This window comes from Chiloscyllium punctatum, chromosome 22 (genome assembly GCF_047496795.1).
Source record: "Chiloscyllium punctatum isolate Juve2018m chromosome 22, sChiPun1.3, whole genome shotgun sequence".
Lineage (NCBI taxonomy): Eukaryota > Metazoa > Chordata > Chondrichthyes > Orectolobiformes > Hemiscylliidae > Chiloscyllium > Chiloscyllium punctatum.
The window spans coordinates 52,689,653-52,711,566 of record NC_092760.1 but is presented as its reverse complement, the minus strand read 5'-3'; the positions used below and the strand labels follow the sequence as shown (position 1 = coordinate 52,711,566).

General features: G+C 40.6%; 1 protein-coding gene across 12 annotated transcripts in view; it reads right to left on the bottom strand.

Moving 5' to 3' along the window:
• Positions 1 to 21,914, bottom strand: part of dennd2b (DENN domain containing 2B) — a 462,540-nt gene that overhangs the window by 22,542 nt on the left and 418,084 nt on the right. For all 12 annotated transcript variants that reach the window (XM_072592318.1, XM_072592325.1, XM_072592315.1 and 9 more), the window contains 2 exons: positions 5,906 to 6,083; positions 308 to 349 (listed from right to left, as the gene is read on the bottom strand). In XM_072592318.1, the coding sequence (XP_072448419.1) occupies positions 308 to 349; positions 5,906 to 6,083 (220 nt within the window). The remainder of the gene's footprint in view (positions 1 to 307; positions 350 to 5,905; positions 6,084 to 21,914) is intronic.

The window sequence follows — 21,914 nt, the reverse complement described above, 5'->3', positions numbered from 1 at the left end:
TAGGTCTACATTGAATGGCAATGGTCCCTGCTTTGTTTTTTTTTAACCATTTCCCCACTTGGTTCCTTTCCAAAATGAAATTGAAATCAAAGAAAATGTGGGAATGTACCAGCTCGCACTGCTAATTGCCATTATCAACCATTACCCCAGCATGTCAGCCTGTAACACTCCCTCAAAAATATATAATCTGAAAAGATAACTAGCAAAAATACAGACCATAAATGGTAATGTTACAATCCCAGTTATTAATGCACAAGTATTTAACTGTTTGGTGTGTACGCAGAAATATTTCTGCTATGAGTCTTACCTGTCGGAGGAAGCGATCGGTCCCTAGATCGACCATTAGTGCCTGATGAAAAGAATTTTGCAGACTTTATTATCACTTCAAAATCAGTAGATTCTTTAACTAAAATTGTTTTTGCCTAAACCCCACGCAAGATTAAATATTTGGCCTTGACTTGCTGCAAATACAAAGCCTGCCAGCCCAACTCCTCAAGAAAAGCTAATTTAGGTATTACTCCAAGCTTTGGAATTCAAAACAGATAAGCATTTTGTTCAAGGACCATACTATAAATGGGTGTCACAACTATCAGTGCAAAAACATTCACAATAATCCCTAAGGACCTCCAACAGAAGTGATGTTAAGACAAGGGCATTGAATCTTTTATACTTTTAAGTCTCACCCTCTGATGAATTAGTTATTTCAAACTGTAGCAGCAGCATAGCAACATTCTAAATTCTGACTGACCATGTAACTTAACCGGTTTGTAAAATGCCAGGTCTACGCTTAGTCTTGTCACATACAGGAGAATTTACAAGTCAGAGTTGTACCACAAATCCTGCTTATGTTTCCTCTGTATACATTTCTCATGAAATTAAAAGTAGTTAGCTATTAAGTGGACAGAAAAATGTAGGTGATGTGCTCATTATTTCCTGATGCTTGGTCAGTTGAGAAGACTCCCTGACAATGGCAAATGGGACAGCATAACCATCCTAAACACACGGTGTCTGATAAAGGCCCAAAGGAAAACTTGACAATGTCAAGATCGCAAATGAAAGTATGCATCATTTTCTTGACTGTATTTTCACAGACCAGTACATCCATGCCAGAGTTTACCCAATTTAACCCAGCAGCTGTACTAGCATAGCTGAGGTTACAAAGGAAGAGTAAAAGAGGCAACAGAACTGCAGAAATAAGGCTCCTGGGACTGCAGCTGTGGATGAACAAGCAGTGTCCGAAGGGGGTGAGGGGACTGTCAAACTGTGTCCTGACAGATGGTGTACCAAAGGCTTTGCAGCTATTTGCAAACGAGTGAAAGTCAAGAACGTGTCTTCAGGTGGCACAAGAAAATGTTGACACAGCTTGGCAGGCAGCTGTAAACCAATGGCACAGAGATAACAGTAACATTGAACTTCCTAGCCACTGACTCATTCCAAACCTGACTTGGGAATGTTTGTGCATGTCCCACTGGCAGCTCACAGTGCATTTGTGAGCTCATCGAATGCCCCCTTTCTGAAAATCATACAACTTCAGTTTAATTAACCACAGACCTACAGACTGAAGACACCTGATTTGCAACCAATTCTTGGATCTTCAGTTCCAAAGGGTCATCAGTAGCATGCATGTGACATTCAGAGCTCCCAGGCATCATCCAGCCAGGTTCATTTTCTTCAATTTAAAACAGCTCATTTGTGACCACAGGTAACAATTCCTCCATGTCTGTGCCTGTTAACCAGGAAGCTGCCATAACTCATACATTCCGCACAACTCTTTAAGTTTCTTGAATGTTCACTTGCCTGTATCATCTCCAGGGCTGCATCATAAGTGACAAGGGGACCCCCAGAAGGCCTGGCTAATAACTCCAGTGCACAGTCCTCATACTGATATCAAGCAGTGCTGTACTGTCTTCACGCTACAGGCAATTGGTCTTCTGAAACTATTCCACTGCACGGACCATTCAAGGGGAGCTTTGCAGTTCTCTCTGTGACATTATCTCCAAAATAGTGATTGATTTCTGTGTCCTGCACAGTGACAAGTGAGGATTTAGAGGAGGGGGAGATGGAGCAGCTACCTGCGTTCACAGCCGAGGAACAAGGGAAATCGGGCAGAGTTGAGGAGGATGCTGAAGAAGCCAGAGCAGTGCTGAAATAACACACACGGGCCAGAGAAAATCTGGTCGTGGCCATATTTGGGAGACAAATGATTTTGCATTAACATAGACAGTGAGCCGATTATAGATTAGAGTCCTTCCTTAAAGGGAATGCTTGTTTTACACTTCTAAAATGTTGGGATCCTTTGTTTGCTTTAATTATAAGTTAGATTGTTCCCTTGGTACCAATAACATTCCATTCAGTTTCCTGACCAAAGCACCATTATGGAGCTATGCAGGATTACATGGCACTCCACTTACATAACCTAAACTTCAATTTGTAAGGTACAGTCATTTATAATAGAGATGTCGATTGTTAAACTATGTTGATTGACTCCTAAGACACAAATATCCAGCTTATGTTCCTGATTTTCCAAATTTTATGTTCCTCCCAGAAAGTAGCAGGAAATATCAGCTTTGTCGCCTTTTGCGCTGCTCCACCTGAAGACCATGTAAGTGTGTACTGTGTTCAACATCCCTCAAGGTAGTTGACAAGGAAATCATACATAGTCAGAAGCCTGAACACATGGTACTACAGTCCAGTGATGTATTTCAAAGTGATATCTGTATTAGGGTCAGGTTGTACAGAGGCTGATACCCATGCACCCAAAGGGTCTTTGGTGGGTATACTCTGATAGGCTGGGACTTAAAAGACTCGGAGCTGTGGGGCGTCTCCTTGCGGGTCCAACCCTCTGGCAGACAGTGGTGATCCTGCACGGCACTTGTGAAGTGGCCTGAGATAATAGTCTGAGTGTGTCTTTGTTGCTTCTCTTCCCCTCAAGGGTTTGAGGCACCTCGATAGTTAAGCTCCCTTTCATGTACACAGTGAATAGAAGCATTCACTGTTTAAGTAATAGAATGAAGACCCCCATAATGGGCGGCACGGTGGCACAGTGGTTAGCACTGCTGCCTCACAGCGCCAGAGACCCGGGTTCAATTCCTGCCTCAGGCGACTAACTGTGTGGAGTTCGCACGTCCTCCCCGTGTCTGCGTGGGTTTCCTCCGGGTGCTCCGGTTTCCTCCCACAGTCCAAAGATGTGCAGGTGAGGTGAATTGGCCATGCTAAATTGCCCGTAGTGTTAGGTAAGGGGTAAATGTATGGGTATGGGTGGGTTGCGCTTCGGCGGGGCGGTGTGGACTTGTTGACCGAAGGGCCTGTTTCCACACTATAAGTAATCTAATCTAATACATTTCTTGCTGCCACACAGTCTAGGGAGCCAATTGCTTGCACAATAAATCCAGGATATCAAACAGAACCTGGCCAAACGTTTCTCTCCTTTGCTCCAGTCTGCGTATGATCTCTGTCAGACGTTCATCCACCAGTCTTGAATCTGTTAGCTCACTAATGACCAAGGTCAGAGTTTAGCCATGTGTAATGGGATCAGCAGTGGCCTCTTCTCCAGCAGACCTCAGCCATTTCTTTTTCCTGTAGGTTTGGGGCCATATCAGTGCTGTGCTCACCACAACGTGAGCCTAGGCCTACTCCAGATTGATTACCTACTGAGGCGAATGTCTCTGTGGTGGTGGAGGAAGGCTTTAATGGTGCACCCTTTGAGACTCATGACTATTTATCTTCATAGGTATTCAGGAGAATGTGTTAGTGATGGGCCTGGGGGCTGAAGTTCTACTTTTTTTAGCCTGTCTTGGAGCAAGGATCTGGAGACTGCATAGAAAAGCAAATGTCTGTGTTGTGAGCCTTTAACCAAGGTTTCACTTTAATGTCGGTACTGGGTGGACAGCTGGAAGTTGCAGTTTGGAGACCTCCTCACCAGATGGCTATAGTTACCCAATGCCCCCTTCAACACAGACACATTCTCCTTAGCCTTGTAAGAGCTCAGTAGCCTGCTCCTCAAAGTGGGGCAGGAGCCATATGTTAAGCAAATTCTCACACTTGTGCACGTTTATCTCCTACAGGAGGAGGAAAGCACTAACACACATTAGCACCTGTACTTTGCCTGTGATTCATTACCAAGGAGAATGTGACAGGTAGAAAGTTGATTGTTTAAGGGATCTGAATGATATATGGTTCAGTGTCATAAAAGAATTAGGTAATGTCACCATAGTCCTTGCAAAACTCTCGTGAGAGAGAGCAAGAGCGAGAGCGAGTGAGAGCGAGAGAGTGAAAGCGAGTGAGAGCGAGAGAGCGAGAGCAAGAGAGCGCGAGAGAGCACGCGAGATGGGTGAGGGGGCGGGGGGAGATATATGACTGATGGTGTTAACCTGAGGATCACCTGGTCTCAGGTGAGAGGCAAGGTGGAGTAGGTGCGAGGTTCATGACAACCTGAGGCAATACAGGAATTGAACCTATCTTGTTGCTGTATCTGTGTCACAAACCAGCTATCCGGCCAACTGAGCTAAATGGTTCCCCATCAAAAGAATTACTGCTAACGGAGACCAATAAATCAGTATATGATGCACGCATTTGAGGTGGTTGATATGTTCATCCCAAAGCCATCTTTTGTGGCTGTGACCTCATCATTGCAAGTCATTGGTGAAAAATATATGTATACATTCTCCTAGATGTGAAGGAAGGTCAATGAGTTGATAGTTCGTGAGCTGCTGAGTGTTATAATTCTTTCTATGTTTTAAATGTGAACCCTAACAGGCGTGAGTGGGACTGTGGCACCATGGTGCCATAAGTACTACACAGGAGGCTACAATAAGATATCTGACAGTGATGCCCAGCATCCAATCTTTTTATATTAGATTAGATTATTTACAGTGTGGAAACAGGCCCTTCGGCCCAACAAGTCCACACCGACCCGCCGAAGTGCAACCCATCCATACCCCTACATTTACCCCTTACCTAACACTATGGGCAATTTAGCATGGCCAATTCACCTGAGCTGCACATCTTTGGACTGTGGGAGGAAAACGGAGCACCCGGAGGAAACCCACGCAGACACGGGGAGAACGTGCAAACTCCACATAGTCAGTTGCCTGAGGTGGGAATTGAACCTGGGTCTCTGCCCATGGTGCCAGAAGTACTACACAGGAGGCTACAATAAGACATCTGACAGTGATGCCCAGCATCCAATCTTGTATATGACAGTCCTGTGCTGGAGAACTTCACAATGCTAAATCATAAGGCACAAAGCATTGAGGAGAAAGGGCAGTGCATACCCTGCAACAGATCACTCAATCTGTTGTGACACTGGAGCCAGGTTCTTTTGAGTTACACACTATGATGAACGCTGCAGCCACTTCTGTCCAATGACCTTCATCAGTCAGGACAGTCTCCTGTCATTATCGACAGGGAAACAATCTTTTCTTCTTTCCTAGACAGCCTTCGGAGAACTTCTAGGGAACTGGTGCTAAAGTGTGCCATTGTTTTGTGCCTGGCGTCTGTCATTTTCAAGAGTGGGTGGAGATGCTGAGCAGAGATGAACTGGTGCTCCTGCTGCTCCTGGGTGAACTTGCTGTCTGGGTACATTTTGCATATGGCACCTAGATGTTAGAGCATCGAAGATCCTAGCAGGGAACAAAATCCCTTGTCTACATGACCATAAAATTTGGAATTTTGCACATGCACATGTATGTAATGACCTGAGAAAACAATCATATGAGAAAACCAACCTACCCCCAAGCAGAAACCCTTCCCATTTTTAGTTTCCAAAAAAAGCCACTGCTTTAACATAGAGAAATACAGTAAGACATTTGGATGAATGTTTTATGTCTTTCAAATAAAAGTTCTATTCGACAGAACTTAGAGAGGAAATGTACTTCCTTAAACGGGGAAACCTCTGTGCACCTACCTCTTCTACTGGGAGTTCCTTTAGCTTGGAGAGTGAACTGGACAGCAGTCCCACCAGGAAGGGCGTTGGACAACAGACAATGTCGATCATGGAGGATGGAAGTACTGGTATGAAGGTGTGCTGCCAGGAGAATGGGTAGAGCAGAGCCACCACAGCATGGGCACAGCTGGACAAAGTGCTGTGTAAACATAACACAACCAACCAATAATTAATTTCACTGTTCAGTGTTGTTAATTGTGCTCCTATAATATTGTCTGAGTTACTGAAGAAATTTAATTAATCTTGGGCTAATACTGGAGAAAAGTATTTGATGAGTTAAAAATACCAAAACATCCAGGGGTTTACGCGATGTCTCAGATAAAAGAGTACACCATGTGCTTCTCATTAGCCATTTCAACCTTAAGACGTATTGCATGGTGAAACACAGAAAATACGTGCAGGAGTCAAATGGGAGGTGTGGAGTCCTCATATCTTCATAGGGTTCCACTGGGTGCATCAAACATGATGTCCCTTTCAAAACTCCATGTTGATTTTGTATAATCCTGTTGGTGATTTCTATGTATCCTGCATTCATATCCTTTATAACAGACTCCAGCCAATTGCCCTACTACTGATGTTCGACTAGCCAGTCTGTAATTCTGTTTCTTCCTTCCTTCCTTTCTTCAATAGTGGGGTCACATTTTCCATACTTCAATCTACTGACTGTTCCAAAATCTACAGAATTTTGACAGATGACTACCAATGCATCCACTATTTCCCATGAACACCACCTAGGATATCGATTATCAGAAGCTAAAGTGTTGTTATCAGCTTTCAGTCCTATTAATTTCTCCAGTGCTTTTTAAACTGATACTAATTTCCTTCAGTTCCTCTTTCCCAAAAGATCCTTGCTTCTCTAACACTTTTGAGAAGTTATTTGTGTGAGGAAAGAAATAAAGAACTTGTTTAATTCCTCTGCCATTTCGTTGTTCTTCACTGTCAAATCTCCCATTTCTGACTGCAAAGGACCTATATTTGTCTTATCTTTTTTTATACAGTTAGAAGCTCTTACAGTCCACACAGTCAAACACCATGCTTTGTCTTTAAGTTGTATACATGGGTGAAGTCTGGTGGTCATGTAAGGCTTATGTTTTCTTTTTGGCTGGTTCATGGATACATTTTTTCTGGTCGCAAACATAATGAGTACAATAAAATGAGCATCCAAAATAAAATCATGTAATCTTAACGAAATTCGATTGTTGTATCAGGAGGTTGGAACTGAAATAAGAGTAGCTCTAGTTGGCTGCATGCTTTCTCGCTGCAGAAAATTGGTAAATTTAATTTGCAACCACACAGAGATGTCCTCTTGTCGGACCAGGACTGACCACGTTCTAATGAGCTATGAACCAATTGCCAGATTGCATCAATAGAAACACACATTATTTGATTCTTTTTCTGACTTTACAAAGATTAACTTTTTTCTCATAATATGAATCTGGATTTAAATTCTCATCATAATTGGCACTGATTTGCACAATGCTGCCTATTGTTTTTGCCTAATCAGATATTGCCACTGATACCAACAGTTGGCATTTTAAGCAAATAAAATTATAAACAGACTCAATCATATCCAACACATTGAACAGTAAACCATTTTCATTACCAAAAGAATGACTCAGCAGCTAGGCAGTTATACAAGAGCCTGATATTTGATCTGAACGTTAAGTACCCAGATTTGATCAGTAAGGATTCTTCAATGGCTCAGCTTCACAAATGCCTTACTCTGTAGCATGGAAATCAGTAAATTTAGCCACAAGGATTCTCTTCAAAACACATGTCAGTTGAGCAATTTGAAGCTTGGATAAACAAGGAACGGTAATGATACAATCTGCTAAATGCCACAGGTTGGAAATTGTTAGCCTCATTGCCAATGAATGTAAATGTTATAAAATTAGTATCAAAGTTTGTAAGCTGAATACTGCTCGAGAATGAGTGAAGAAAATATACTGAAGCAAACAGAAACATTTAAAAGAATAGTATTTTTTTCAGTATACTTAATTAAAATAAAATCAAGGAAAATAACTACGTTCTAACTGACCTAACGAGCACTCCTGGAATAACAAAAACTATTCGGGTGGTCCAGATGTTTAAAATTCTAGGAATCTGAAAGCACTTTACTTCAATTAATGAAGACATTTTGACAGCCTTGTTTTATTCAGTTCATGAAGAATTCCAGTTCTTCAGAAAAGTTATACCTGATTTGAAACATTAATTTGATTTCTCTCTCAACAGATACTGCCAGACCTGTTGAGATTTTGCAGCATTCTCTGGGTGTTACTTTCAGATATCCAGCATCTGCAGTAGCTTGTTTTTATTCAAGGGGTTTGTTTAAAACTGGTGAAAGGAAAAGTTAGGATGGAGTTCGGGAAGAACATTTTCATGCAAACAACTGGATAGGATGCTGAGTGCAAACTCATTGATTCAATCTCAGATTATGGACGTGATTTGCTCAGCATCTGCAGTAATCTCCGACATGATTTGTAAAATTTGATGGGCCACACTGCATTCCCCACCTAGACGTCCCAGCTGTGATTTATACAACCATCACCTGTAAATGACATAAAGAGTGTGTGCGCACAGAGAAAACGCCAATGTCATTGTACAGGGATGAAAAGGAGCAGCAGGTCCGGCAAAAATGATGCTGCAGGAAGTGTGTGTAATGTCTTCAGGTTTTTTCACAATTTTAAAAATAAAAACCAATGCACAAAATGGACAAACAAGAGACTGGTTTCCCTACTCCTGATGTAGGCCTCTCTTCACTCATGGTGCAGGTTTTTGTCCCTGCTCCAGCCGGAGCCCCAGCCTCCACCTTGGCTCCAAAGTTCCCTCAACAGTGGCACACATATTGATAATTATGTCACTAAGCATGGTACATGCTAATGTCATTGGCACGTGTAGACGCTTCCTACAGCCTGTCTATTGTGACCATTTTATTTCACGTCGTCATGCACTTACACACTGACCATTGTGGCATTATGCGTAATCACTTTTGGTATTCTCATGTGGTCTTGAAAGTTGACTGCACATTCAGTGCTCTGCTAAGCCACTAGGTGGCAACATATAGTAATTTCCTTTACTGGCATTATAGTTGATAGTCTTGTGGTAATGTATAAATTTCTAATTAGCATATACCTATGGATCTTGATGAAATTTTAAAAAATTCAAAATTCAAATCACATAATAAATGATTTGGAAAAAATACATTCCTGTTGTACTAACTTTAGGAATCAAACAAAACTGTTTTAATCATTTGATAAGGAATTGCTTTCTGTAGGTTATCTGCAAGTCACTGAATCCTACATAACTGATGTCAGAGCACCTAGTATAGAAATAACTAATTTAGAGTCTTAAGGGGTGAAATATGTAAATGTTGATGACACACAGTTTGAACCCATCATATTGAACTCAATCACCTCAGTGCTGTTTTGTTATACAGCTCAAGTCAAGCTAAGAATAAGTTAAGATTTCATCCAACCAATCATTGTGAAGGCCTAAGTAGTGGCTATTGAGTCCATTCATCTCCCCAGACTATGAGTGAGACAATGCCAGATTATTCCTCGTCTCTGAACAAGCTTCCTATCCAGGATTCTTTCTATCACCAAATCTATTTCCAACTCGGAAATAACCCTTCACTTTACCCCACCACTGTTTTGCGTTTGCCTGGAAAAAAACCCCAATAATTATTATAAATTAGAAAAACTGTTGTGATGTCTAGTTGATGTCATAAAGAGCTATATAAATGCAGGTTCTTCCTTTTTGAGGCTATTTTATATGTGTTCTTCTTGCAAGAGTTACAAATTTCTTCATAATTTAGTCTTCTGCATTCTGTTATGCAGAAAGTTCTATTTGCCAGTCATCTTGTCCACAGTGACATTTATTGGCTCATTTATTCCATGGCAATTGAATTTAAAATGTTCATGCCGGTATCCTAATATCTTTGTGGGTACACTGCACTCAACCCACCCTTGTTATTTTCCAGCCCTCTTAATTCCAAGGACTCTGGTCTGTTTTCTTGGTTTCTCTTCTTCTGAAGACTGGTGGCAAAATCTTCAATCAACTCAAACTACCTGCCCAAATTCATTTGCTTTTTTTTCTCCACCTTTCAATCAGAAATCTGCTGATTCTTGGTAACTACTGGCCTTCAGAGCTTCATTTGTAAAGTTAGTACAATGTAGTCAGATTTGAAATTCTGGTTGTGATTTAATGCAATTAATGTAACACCATTGACTGACACCCTTTAACCAAAGCCTGGTTAACCACACAGTGGACAGTCATTTGGTATTGAAGAGGTTGAATATTGCCAAAAAAGTAACTTTTTTTTTAGTTTTTTTCACTTTGTACTCATCAGGACAATTCACAAGAATACAAACGTAAAAGTAAAACTATATTTATATGTCAGGAGACTACTGATTGGTTAGCAAATTCACGCTGATTGATACAGGCATTGCCCCTAATATTGTTTTCCCCTTATTTTGGCATTCTTGTGAATTGCCCTGATGAATGCAAGATGAAATGCTTCAACAAAATCTGTCTTTTTTTCAATGGTATACTTACATAAAACTTTTCATTACATCTATAAAGCAGAGTTAATAATTTTATGATAATCTCTTTCTTGAAACAAAACTCCAGTATGTGATACTCTGTCACAATGCCAACAACTTGCATTTATGTAGCATTTCCAAAAAGATTGAGTGATGCAATACAAAAGTTGCAACAAGTGTGACATATAATGTGATTTGTTGCATCTTTGATGTGTGTCATTGCACAATGCTCTAGTTTATGCATTATGATCAGTTATCTTTTGAATTTGCATACTCATATTGCAGATTCTATAGCTACAGTGGTATTAGAGGCCTTACAAAGTACATCAGGATATCTCGTTATGCCAAACTGGGGGTTATGTGCTAGAAATCAAGCCCCTCTAATCCCAGGCTCCTCTCAAAATTTAAAGACTTATAACAGTATGCAAAGTTCCCCAATTTACCCATCTTTCAGACCCAGAATGACAGGAAGCTGGGAGCAGGTTTCTTTACTCAACAAGATTCATTTTTTATTACACAGCGTCACACACAAAAAAAATTTTGAACCATCGACATATAACTTTACTAGTTAAAACTCTTACCCTCTTATAATCTCCCTACGCACACAAACACACGCAGACACACAAAAATGGTTAGATGGACAGAGAGAAGTACTGGGAAAGCAGTACTCGGTTCACAGGGTTTGAAGAGATGACTCTTTTGGTTTGTCACTGCACTCTCTATAACTATTCCTGAACATAGCACAATGCCCAAGGAAAAACGTGGGGCAGAAACATCAAGACTTTAGGCCTGCCAACTGCAGTCTTAGAAAAAATGCATTCAAGGACAACAAAATTGGCAGAGTTGCAGATAGTGAAGAGGATTGTCAAAATATAGAACAGGATATAGATAGATTGTGCATTTGGACAGAGAAATGGCATGTTGCATTTAATATGGACAAATGTGAGGTGATGCATTTTGGAAGATCAAATTCAGGTGCGAATTATACAATAATTGGAAGAACATTTATGAAGTATTGATGTATAGAGGGATCTGGGCGTACAGGTCCACAGATCCCTGGAAGTGAGTCTAAATAAGCATTAGTAATCAGCACAGGCTTGGTGGGCCAAAGGGCCTGTTCTTCTGCTGGTTTGTACTGTATTGTACAATTCAAAGTGGATTTTAGCAATTTCTTATAAAACATAAATCTTTCTTATGGGCAGTTTTATTACAATCCACAGATTATAACTCTCCTCCCATCCGTTGATAACATGCATCATCTTTCCTGCAAGATGGAACAAAAAGGCATTCATTCAGTCAAGGTTATTTTTTGAATCAAACATTTAATTAATCTTCAATGTTTTATGTTCACCACATGCTATTTAATCATTTACATTCAGTGTTAGTAGTCAACACTACTAAATGGATTCGGGAAGAACTGTCACAGGTTTATGAGTTTTGCCATTGGAAATTCACGTTAAAAAAATACCTTCAACAACAAATCATGTTCATTCCACCAGAATTAACTAATTTGTTATAAATTCTGGAAATTATACATTTATCTTGGTTATAAAGTCCCTACAGTTTACAAATCAGTTTTGCTCATTAACATCTACTTACATAGTAAGAGTTGAGAGGTTGACATTAACAAACCGTAATTCAGTAAAGGAAAGGTTATCTGAACTGCAATATAGAAAAGATGCACAGAGTAGTATGTGTCATTCAGCTCAAAAAAGATTGCTGTTGTGTACAAATTTACCTCAGTCAGAGGGATCTGGTACTTCATATATTTTTCTTTATTTACTGATGGGACAATGGTGTTGTTAGCTGAGCAGCATTTATTTCCTACCCCTAGATGCTTTTGAGAAGATGGTGGTGAACTGCTTTCTTGAACTACAAACACACAATGCCTTTAAGAGCAAATTCCAGGAATTTAACCCAGCAACAGTGAAGGAACAGCAATATATTTTCAAGTCAGAATAGTAAACGGAGCTTGGAGGGGAACTTTCAGGTAGTGCTCCCACGCATCTAGTGCCCTTAATCTTGTAGATGGAAGTGGTCATGCGTTTAGAAGGTGCTTTCTAAGGATCTTTGGTGAATTTTCGCAATGCACCTGTGGACAGTACAACTGCTGGTACTGAACATTGGTGGTAAAGGGAGTCGATGCTTATGGATATGGTGCCAATCAAATAGACTGCTTTGTCAAGCTACTTGAGTGCCATTGAAGCTGCAATCATTCGAACAAGTGGGGAGTATTCCATCATACTCCCGACTTGTGCTTTGTAGATGGAGGACAGACATTGGGGGTCAGGTGGCAGTCACTTGCCACAGTATTCCTAGCCTCTGACCTGATCCTGTAGCCACTGGGCTTGTGGCAAGTTCAGTTGAGTTTCTGGTCCCCAAGATGCTGATATTGGGGGAATTCCGTTATAGAAACACCAGTGAATGTCAAGGAATGGTGATTAGATTGTCTCTGACTGGAAACAGTCATTGCTTGACATGTGTGTGGAGTGAATGTTACTTGTCATCTAGATAATGTCCAGATCCTGTTGCACTTGAACATGGATTGCATCAGTATATAAGGAGTTATGAATGTTGCTGAACATTGCACAATCTTTGGCAAACATCCCCAATTCTAACTTTTTGATGGAAGGAAGACCATTGGTGAAGCAGCTGAAGATGGTTGTGCCTGGGACACTATACGGAGGATCTCCTGAAGAGATGCCCTGGAGTTGATATGACCAACCTACAACAGGACAACCATCTTCCTACATGTCAAACATCACTAACCAGTAGACAGTTTGCCTCAATTCCCATTGATTCCAGTTTTGGTAGTGTTCCTTGATGCCACACTCAAGCAAATACAACCTTTGGCTTTCTGAGTAGGATTATCAAATTACTGTGGGCAATTCTGTTTGCTTTTCAAATGTTAGCAAAATATATTTCAAGCCATTCCTAGTGAGTACATGATAAGTAACCATCAATAGAATTTTAGAATTGGGATTAATGTGCTCATCACTGAGGAGGCTGTGTAACCAAAGTGCAGTAAAAAGGCTATAGACAGACAGATGCAGTGGAAGGATTGGGATTTTAGACTCTCCTTGATGATTAGATTAGATTACTTACAGTGTGGAGACAGGCCCTTCGGCCCAACAAGTCCACACCGACCCCGCCGAAGCGTAACCCACCCAGACCCATTCTCCTACATTTACCCCTTCACCTAACACTACAGGCAATTTAGCATGGCCAATTCACCTGACCTGCACATTTTTGGATTGTGGGAGGAAACCGGAGCACCCGGAGGAAACCCACGCAGACACAGGGAGAATGTGCAAACTCCACACAGTCAGTCACCTGAGGCGGGAATTGAACCCGGGTCTCTGGTGCTGTGAGGCAGCAGTGCTAACCACTGTGCCACCATGATGAACTGTATTTCTTCTCTACCATTCACTCTTGTTATTGACTCACACATTTAGCAAGGGGAAGCAGGACACGGCTCGTTATTGCCTATGAACTTTAGAAATCCACAGCTTTGTAGAATTTAAAAGCTGAAGGCTTTTGACAGAGAATATCGTTTTGAGTCCAATGATCCTTCTGAAGATTTATTAGATTATAAATTTTAACACCGTTTCCACAGATGCTGCTAGACTGCTGGAGTTTCTCCAGGATACAATCATAAGATTGTATCAGCGCAGAGAAAGGCTAATCAGCCTATTAAGTCTAACTAACCCTCTGAAGGGCATTCGACTATACCCAGACCACCCAGGACCCTGCATTTACCATGGCTTTGCAACTAAACCTGCACAGCCCTGGACACCACAGATGATTTAGCAAGGTCAATCCAACTGACCTGCACATCTTTAGACTGTGGGAGGAGACCCATGCAGACACAGGAGTAAGTGCAAACTCTACACAGTCACCCAAAACTGGAATCAAATTTGGGTCCTGGTGCTGTGAGGCAGCAGTGCTAACCACTGAGCTACTGGGCCAGTCACAGTATCTGCACGATTTTGCTTTTATTTCATTGTTTTTTTTCTTTTGTGTGTTGACTTAGAATGGGAGCAAACAAAGCCTCAGATACAGAAACTCTTTACATTCTTTACGAGAGTTTCCTGTTTTGTACAATTGTTACTATATGACTTTTTTTTGTCAGACAATTGTTTTTCTATATTTCAGAAATATTTTGGGTAGGTAAGGATGCCATTAATCTATCATGAATATGTTAAGTAATTCAAACATAATCTTCCTAGTTGAGGTTGGACAAGCCAAAAGGAGATACACAGAGGGACCATTAGGACCCAGACAAGATAGGAGACCTTCGCATGTGTAGCTGCCGACCTGCAGGATGCCCCAACACACAGGCATTGATTATTTTGGGTCATGTGATTTTCCTCGGTTTCCCCCAGTTTCCTTTCTAGAACAAGTGGGAGATAAATGAGACCAGAAAGGAAAATACCAGGAGGTGGTTTGGAGTAGCTGGGGTGGGAGAAGGTGGTTGATAAACTTACATCTTTAATGTTGAATTCGAAAGAGCAAGAATGCCCCTTCCTAGCCCTGCATTTAGGGGAATGTACTTTTACCTAGTACTTTATGGACAACCTTCACAAGGTCTTTAAAAGGCCACTTTCTCAGCTGCTTTCTATCTACAAAAACTAACTCTAGCATGCTCAGCATACTACACACAGCATGTTAAATGCCAGTTTTTGCATTGGACATTCTAAATAATATAGTATTTTGGCAAATACTTATTCCAAAATATGAGCCTATTGGACTCTTCAGCACGCATTTCACATTCCAGAAATGGATGCTGTTAATTTATTCTCTAGGTCTATTGTGATGCTTCAAGCCCAACAACAGTAATCGGTGTAGGTCCCAGAATTGGCTCGAGGTCAACTATTTCAAGCAGACCTTTAGGTCAATTTGAAAATCAGGTGAGCTCTCTTTGTCACAGACTGCTTTTTTCAAAGCCCAAAATCAGCAAAGGGATGCTTTGGTCTCTGCTTTGCAATCCAAGGGATACTTAACTTTAATTGTGAACCAAATATTTAGGAGTAGAGGGGGACAAATTTGTTAACCATAAAAGAATAATATTTCTGCTTGCTACTTTCCCAACTATAACCTTTTACAACATAAATCTGCACACCAGTAATTTTATAATGCTATATTATTAATTGTTTGAAAAAAAACATGGACAGTATTTGCTCCATACTTTACAAAGCTCACAAATTCAACTTCATAATCTTTCATGTATTCATTAAAACAAAATGCCCTACATGAAGTGTGCAAAGTTTGTTCTAAGATTCGAGATAAGCTGTGATCTTAAGAGTTTTAATTGTCTCTATTCAGTTTGCACCTTTCTCTGTAGTTCTTTTACTCAACATCAATGTGATAATTGACTATTGATAGCAGATATTTAGCTTCACTTGTGACATATCAGTTTCAAACGAATGCACTGAAATATACTGGTGTCTTAGATGTGAAGACATGCGCTTACTAGAATTTTTAAAATATAAATCTTACTCTCATTAACTTACATGTAAGAATCCTTCCATAACTATGCTTCACGTAACTTTCAGGAATCCGGACCCCCTCTGTGAATGTTTTCATTCACGGTATAAGGACGGCGCTGGTTAGGCCAGCATTTAATGCCCATCAGGTAGTCAAGAGTCAACGACCTTGCTACAGGTCTGGAGTACCCCAGACCAGGTAAGGATGGCAGTTTCCTTTCCTAAAAGACATTAATGAATCAGATGGGTTTTTTTCCCAACAATTGATAATATGTTCATGGTCATCATTCTATTCTTAATCCCAGAAGTTTATTGAATTCAAGTTCTACCGCCTGCTGTGGCAGGATTCATACCCATGTCTCCAAGACATTGCCCAGCTCTCTGGATTAACAGTCCAGTGATAGTACCACTCAGCCATTGCCTCACCCCTGAATTCCAGTACAATTGCCAATCTATTTGGAGGTAGTATCAATCCAAAGGAATCCAATGCACTGAAAGTACTGAGGTCAAAATTACTACTGTTCTGAATTTATGTAAATGAAGGAAATTTGAATGGTAAGCATTCTGAATGGTAAGCAGAACAATATTAATCAGTAGTGGAGGATTACAGCAAAAGCTTCTGAGACCAATTCAAAATATCTCAGAAATCAAGGTGGAAAAACATGATTGCAAGCTTAATACATCCATTTCTGGTGAAAATTGACTGGAAATTCCAAGCCAAAGTACAGACAAAAATCCAGTTTTTGGATGGTGTACAGTATCTCCCAACTGGTAAGGAGAGGACTAAATATGGGTATGTGCTTTTAGGCTGACTGATGAGCTGGAGATTTGTTAAAAAAATTGTCTAAGCAGCATTTCTCATATGGATTTTCCCATTTCCCTGAGCAGATGTGTATGTAAATCTGCCACCTACTGCGGTCACGAGTGTAGTCTCAGGGCAGGCTGAGAGGCTGTACCAGTAAGTATCTCTGACTGCCCTCAGTGTGGAACAGATAATATTTGCAGGATATCGGAGATTGCTGTCACACTGTTGTATAAGGAAGTCAAGCATTCCAAGAAAGCTGACTGCGCTTTATTTTCTTCTTGCCAGAGAGATGAAGCTTCAGGAAGACAGGAGGCTTCTCCAGGATTTAGGGTGTGATTCATTACATTAACACCACTTTGCAGGCACAACATGCTATCTCAGAGCTGCACTGCAATGTGAAAGAAATGTCACTTCCTTATCACACAATTGGTATGGCAGCAGGTCATTCTTCTAAATTTCAATGCTATCCTGCTCAACCTTTCTCCCAAAGGCAATTCCTTCAGATCAGGAATCAGCCTTGTGAACCTTCTTTGAACAACTTGCAATGCAAGTATATCACTCCTTAAAATCTGTGTGCAACTGTATCATTTGTATTTGAGGCATGACGACAACCATGGTGCCTATAGGGTAATGAAGGCTGTCTCCTGACAATGTGGCTCATGATTCCAGTACACAACATATATATGTGAGTACCATATGCACATAACAGAAGTAATACTGTCACAAGAAATGAAATTGAACTCACCACTTGTTTAAATAATGCTTCTGCTGCCTGGACCACAGCCAGATCACTACAGTACATGTCCAAATTCTTCATGGCCTGTTGTATCCTACACAAACTCACCAACACAAAGACCTTGCCACCATCCAAGGACAGGGAGGATGGAGACAACCAATCCATTCCCTTCCTGGTCAGTCTGTGATTGGCTCAGCCAACTGGAATACTGCTGAAGAGAGTCACATTTCAATACCATTCAACAATAACTCTAGATTGTCCCTCCCCCTCTTGCTGTTGTTCTGAATCCTCTTGATATTCCTAAACTAAAAACCAACACAAAATAAATTTTCCAAGTAAACTTATAAAGCAAACAGGTATTTTACATACAAGAGTCAATTAATTACCTCTATACTTTATTGCTTCTTTCTTTGTGATTTTCCCTGCTGTACTAAGCTGTACTCAAATCTAAGTGGCTTCTGTTTGCGCTGCAGAGGGTGAAGCAAGAGATGAATGTTTACACCACTTACAGCTTGTAAATGAGAAAAGGTTTAGGGATGAGTGGAATGTTGAACGTGACAGTAGGGGTTGGATATAAGCTTCACATTTTTGGTGGCTTCAGCCTTGTTTTTGGCCACAGGCCTAGTTATGGCCACTCCAATACAGCAATCACCATGTCTTCATGCAGAGGTGAGGGGGAATGACATGCACCCATTAGGTGATACATCTTCTGGTAATGCACTGCATAGTCTTGAAAGAGAAAAGCAAGTATTAAAGTGGGTGTGGTGCAAAATGCTAAGTGAAGCGATTGTTATTGTTGAAAAGCAGCCACTGTTTGCAAGTTATGTGAGGTGATTTACAGAAGTGGTAAAGTGTGAGAGGCTGAGGTTAACCATGTGAATGTTAGGTAGAAGATGTAATTAAGAGAGATTTTTTTGTAGCTGAGTGCACCCCTTTAAACAACATGAAAGGCTAGTCTTGCAGTTTACAGGATGTGTCATTTGAAGATGCATTAACTGCCCTTGACCATTGTTGTAGTCACTGAACCCTTTGGGACATTAATTCCAAGTCCTAAGGCTAGAATTCTTGCATGAATCACCACAATTATCAAGATCCTTGTCTTTTGAGTGTTTATCTGGAGGGCCTTGTAGCATCCTGCAAATAGATAACATATTTTATACTCACACCATTTCTCCCAGACCAAGGCCTCTCGAACACTGCCAAAACACTATACACGCTCATACTCTCACACAATCACACTCTCAAACAGATCCTCTCTCATACACGTTTTCTCATACACCCTCTCACATATACTCCATCTCACACTATTAACCACACACAATCTCACACGTGCACAAACAGACTCTCTCACTCTTTCCCACACGCATGCGTGCGCGCGCACACACACACACACACACACGTCTATGAGATGAATTTGCATTTGCAGATCCATTCTATTTTGTTCAAAAAACACACAGTCTGTAGGCAGTCAGTCAATGTGACATTTTATAAATTCCTACTTTGGAAATAGAACCAGTCTGACTCAAGGTTGGGATACAGACAGACTCTAAACTCACATCTTTAATGCATTGTCTGAGCTGAGATGTCACTTTTTTTTATTTTCTGATAACATAATATTTTATCTCAGGTCGGTGACTTGAAAGATGATCTGGGATTTACATAATCAATTGAAAAAGTGATTAAAGACATAACAGCAATGTAGGTTTGTTCAATACCTTGCATAAGTTGTATGACACTTCGATCTTTTACTATAAATCCTGTGTCCTATGATACTACCCCACTAGCTATCTGACAAAGGAGCAACGCTCTGAAAGCTTGTGCTTCCAAATTAACCTGGTGTTGTGTGAATTTTAACTTTGTACACCCCAGTCCAACACTGGCACGTCCACATCAGAAAATCTTGGACTCACTGTCTACTTTGCCATTCCATTCCTGTGATTATCCCAGGCATGAAATTATCCTTTACAATGTATTCCAGTACCATTTTTAATTAAAATGCATCTCACGTTAAGAGGTGCAGGCTAACCAGAACCTTGACTGATTGATTGGCACATGTACCAAAGTGCAGTGAAAGCAGTACAGGCAGGTCAGAGTAAGCAAGAACACACAGGTCAAAAAGATGGAGACAAGAGGCATACAGGTTACATTGCACAGAGCGTGTACTAGACAAGATCAATGTTAGCAAAATCAGCATCATTTGAGGCTAGACAGTTAGTTCATCAGTCTAATAACAGCCAGGAAAAAGATGTTTCTCAACTTGCTGGTGCATGTGTTCAAGCTTCTGTATTTTCTGTCTGAGGAAGAGGTTGTAGGAGATCATTACCGGGATGCGATGGGTCATTGACGATGTTGCCAGCCCTTGCACAGCAGTGAGCTGTGTAAATAAAGTCCACGGTTGGCTTCCATGCTTGGGCTGTGCACACCACCTTCTGTAGTTTCGTATGGTCGTGGGTAGAACAATTGCCAAACCAGGGCGGTATGCACCCGGACAGTATGCTTTCAATGGTGCACCTTAGAAGTTGGTGAAGGACCTCATGGACATGCCAAATTTCCTGAGCCACCTGAGGAAGGAGAGGTGTTGTTGTACTGCTTGATCATCGCATCTATGTGGGATGTCTAGGACAGGTTGTCTGTTATCATCACAATGAGGAACTTTATGTTCTCCACCCTCTCAACCTCCGTTTCATTGCTGTCGCTGGGGGTTTGTTCTCTTCCTTTCTTTCTGAAGTCAATGATTAGTTTTTTAGTTTTGCCAAGATTGAGAGGTTGTTCTCATTGCACAACGTCACCAAGCTCTTTATCTCCCTTCTGTATTTTGACTCGTCATTGTTAGATATCTATCCTACTACAGTGGTGTCATCAGCGAACTTGTAGATGACGTTTGTTTGGAATTTGGAAAACAGTCATGTGTGTACAGGGAGTACAGTGAGCTGGGGGGGGCTGAGAACGCATCCTTGGGGGGCTCCAGTGTTGTGAGTTATTGTGGAGTTGCCTATTTTCACTGATAGCGGTCTGTGGGTCAGAAAGCCGAGCATCCAGTTGCAGAGTGCGGAGTCGAGACCAAGGTCATGGAATTTTGAACCTATATAGACTCTCTCAATTTGGCAACCCCTCCTCAAGAACAACTCCTTATCAGTTCACTTGAAGCTGGCTGCACATTACAATGATTTAAATTAGTAGATTATATGAAGTTTGCAGACGGTCTGCATTAACAAGCATATGTTACTACACAGCATGAGCTGTGCATTTATTTTTGGATTTGACTCAATTTTGTGGCATTTATTTTCAAAACCAGCTAATCCACTGCAATGGTTTGATTAGGTTTCCACTGTTTTTGCTTCTTGCATTTTTTAAAAGTTCCTCCTGTAACAGCAGTGGATTGCAGAGAAAAATGTTTTTCCTTTCAAAAGCACATATAATATTACGAATGTACAAACAGCACAGCACCATGACTGTAGTACGTATCATTGTCCTGAGAAACTGCAATTGGATTTCAAACCATAAATGCTTCCAAAATTCCTGCACAGTCCTGTCTCTGACACCTCTCCTTCTGTTTTCTTACTAGTAACTTTTTGAGTAGATTATTTGTTCCTTTTTGTGCTTCATGATTTTAAACAAGGAACTGGCCTTGGATCAGCAATTTTGTTCCAAGAACCTTCTGGCTGGATGAGTTCAGACCAAGCTGACAATTCCACAATGCTCTGATACATATGTGCTCTGACTTGCAACTAGATAGCAGCAGTATTTTATAGCAATAAAGTTTACTTCTCACTGATGACACAATACAGCTGCACATCCGCAGGGCAAATGTTTAGAAGCCAGAGTTCCACACACACATTTAAAATTACTTAAACTTTTTTAATATTTAGAAAGAGCCTTTTATTCTTTTCATAAAGTCAAATGCTAAAGGTAGTAAATGCGGTCATAAATACTACAAATATTGACCAGAAGAAACATTCCCATTTATATTTATAATCTTCAAGTTAGAAGGATATGGTTTCAAGTAAGGACTAGAGCACAAAAGGCTGACATTCATGTGCAACACTGAGGGAGTGTTGCACTGTCAGAATTGCAATCTTTCAGATGAGAAGTTAAACTGAGAGTCAATCTGACCCCTCACACAGACGCAAAGAAAATCCAACAGCACTATATAAGAAATGTTAGGGAGTTATATGTGCTAGTCAATATTTATCCTTCAGTTAATATTACAAAAAATAAATTATTTGATTATAATCGCACTGATGTAAGTAGGAGATTGCTGTATGCAAACTAGCTGCTATAACGCCTTCATTGCAACAACAATTGCACTTCACATCTACCTTGTTGGTTGCAAAGTGCTTTAGGATATTCAGAGATTTTTCTTTTTCCTCCATATGTAACAGCAAGAAGAAATATCAAATCA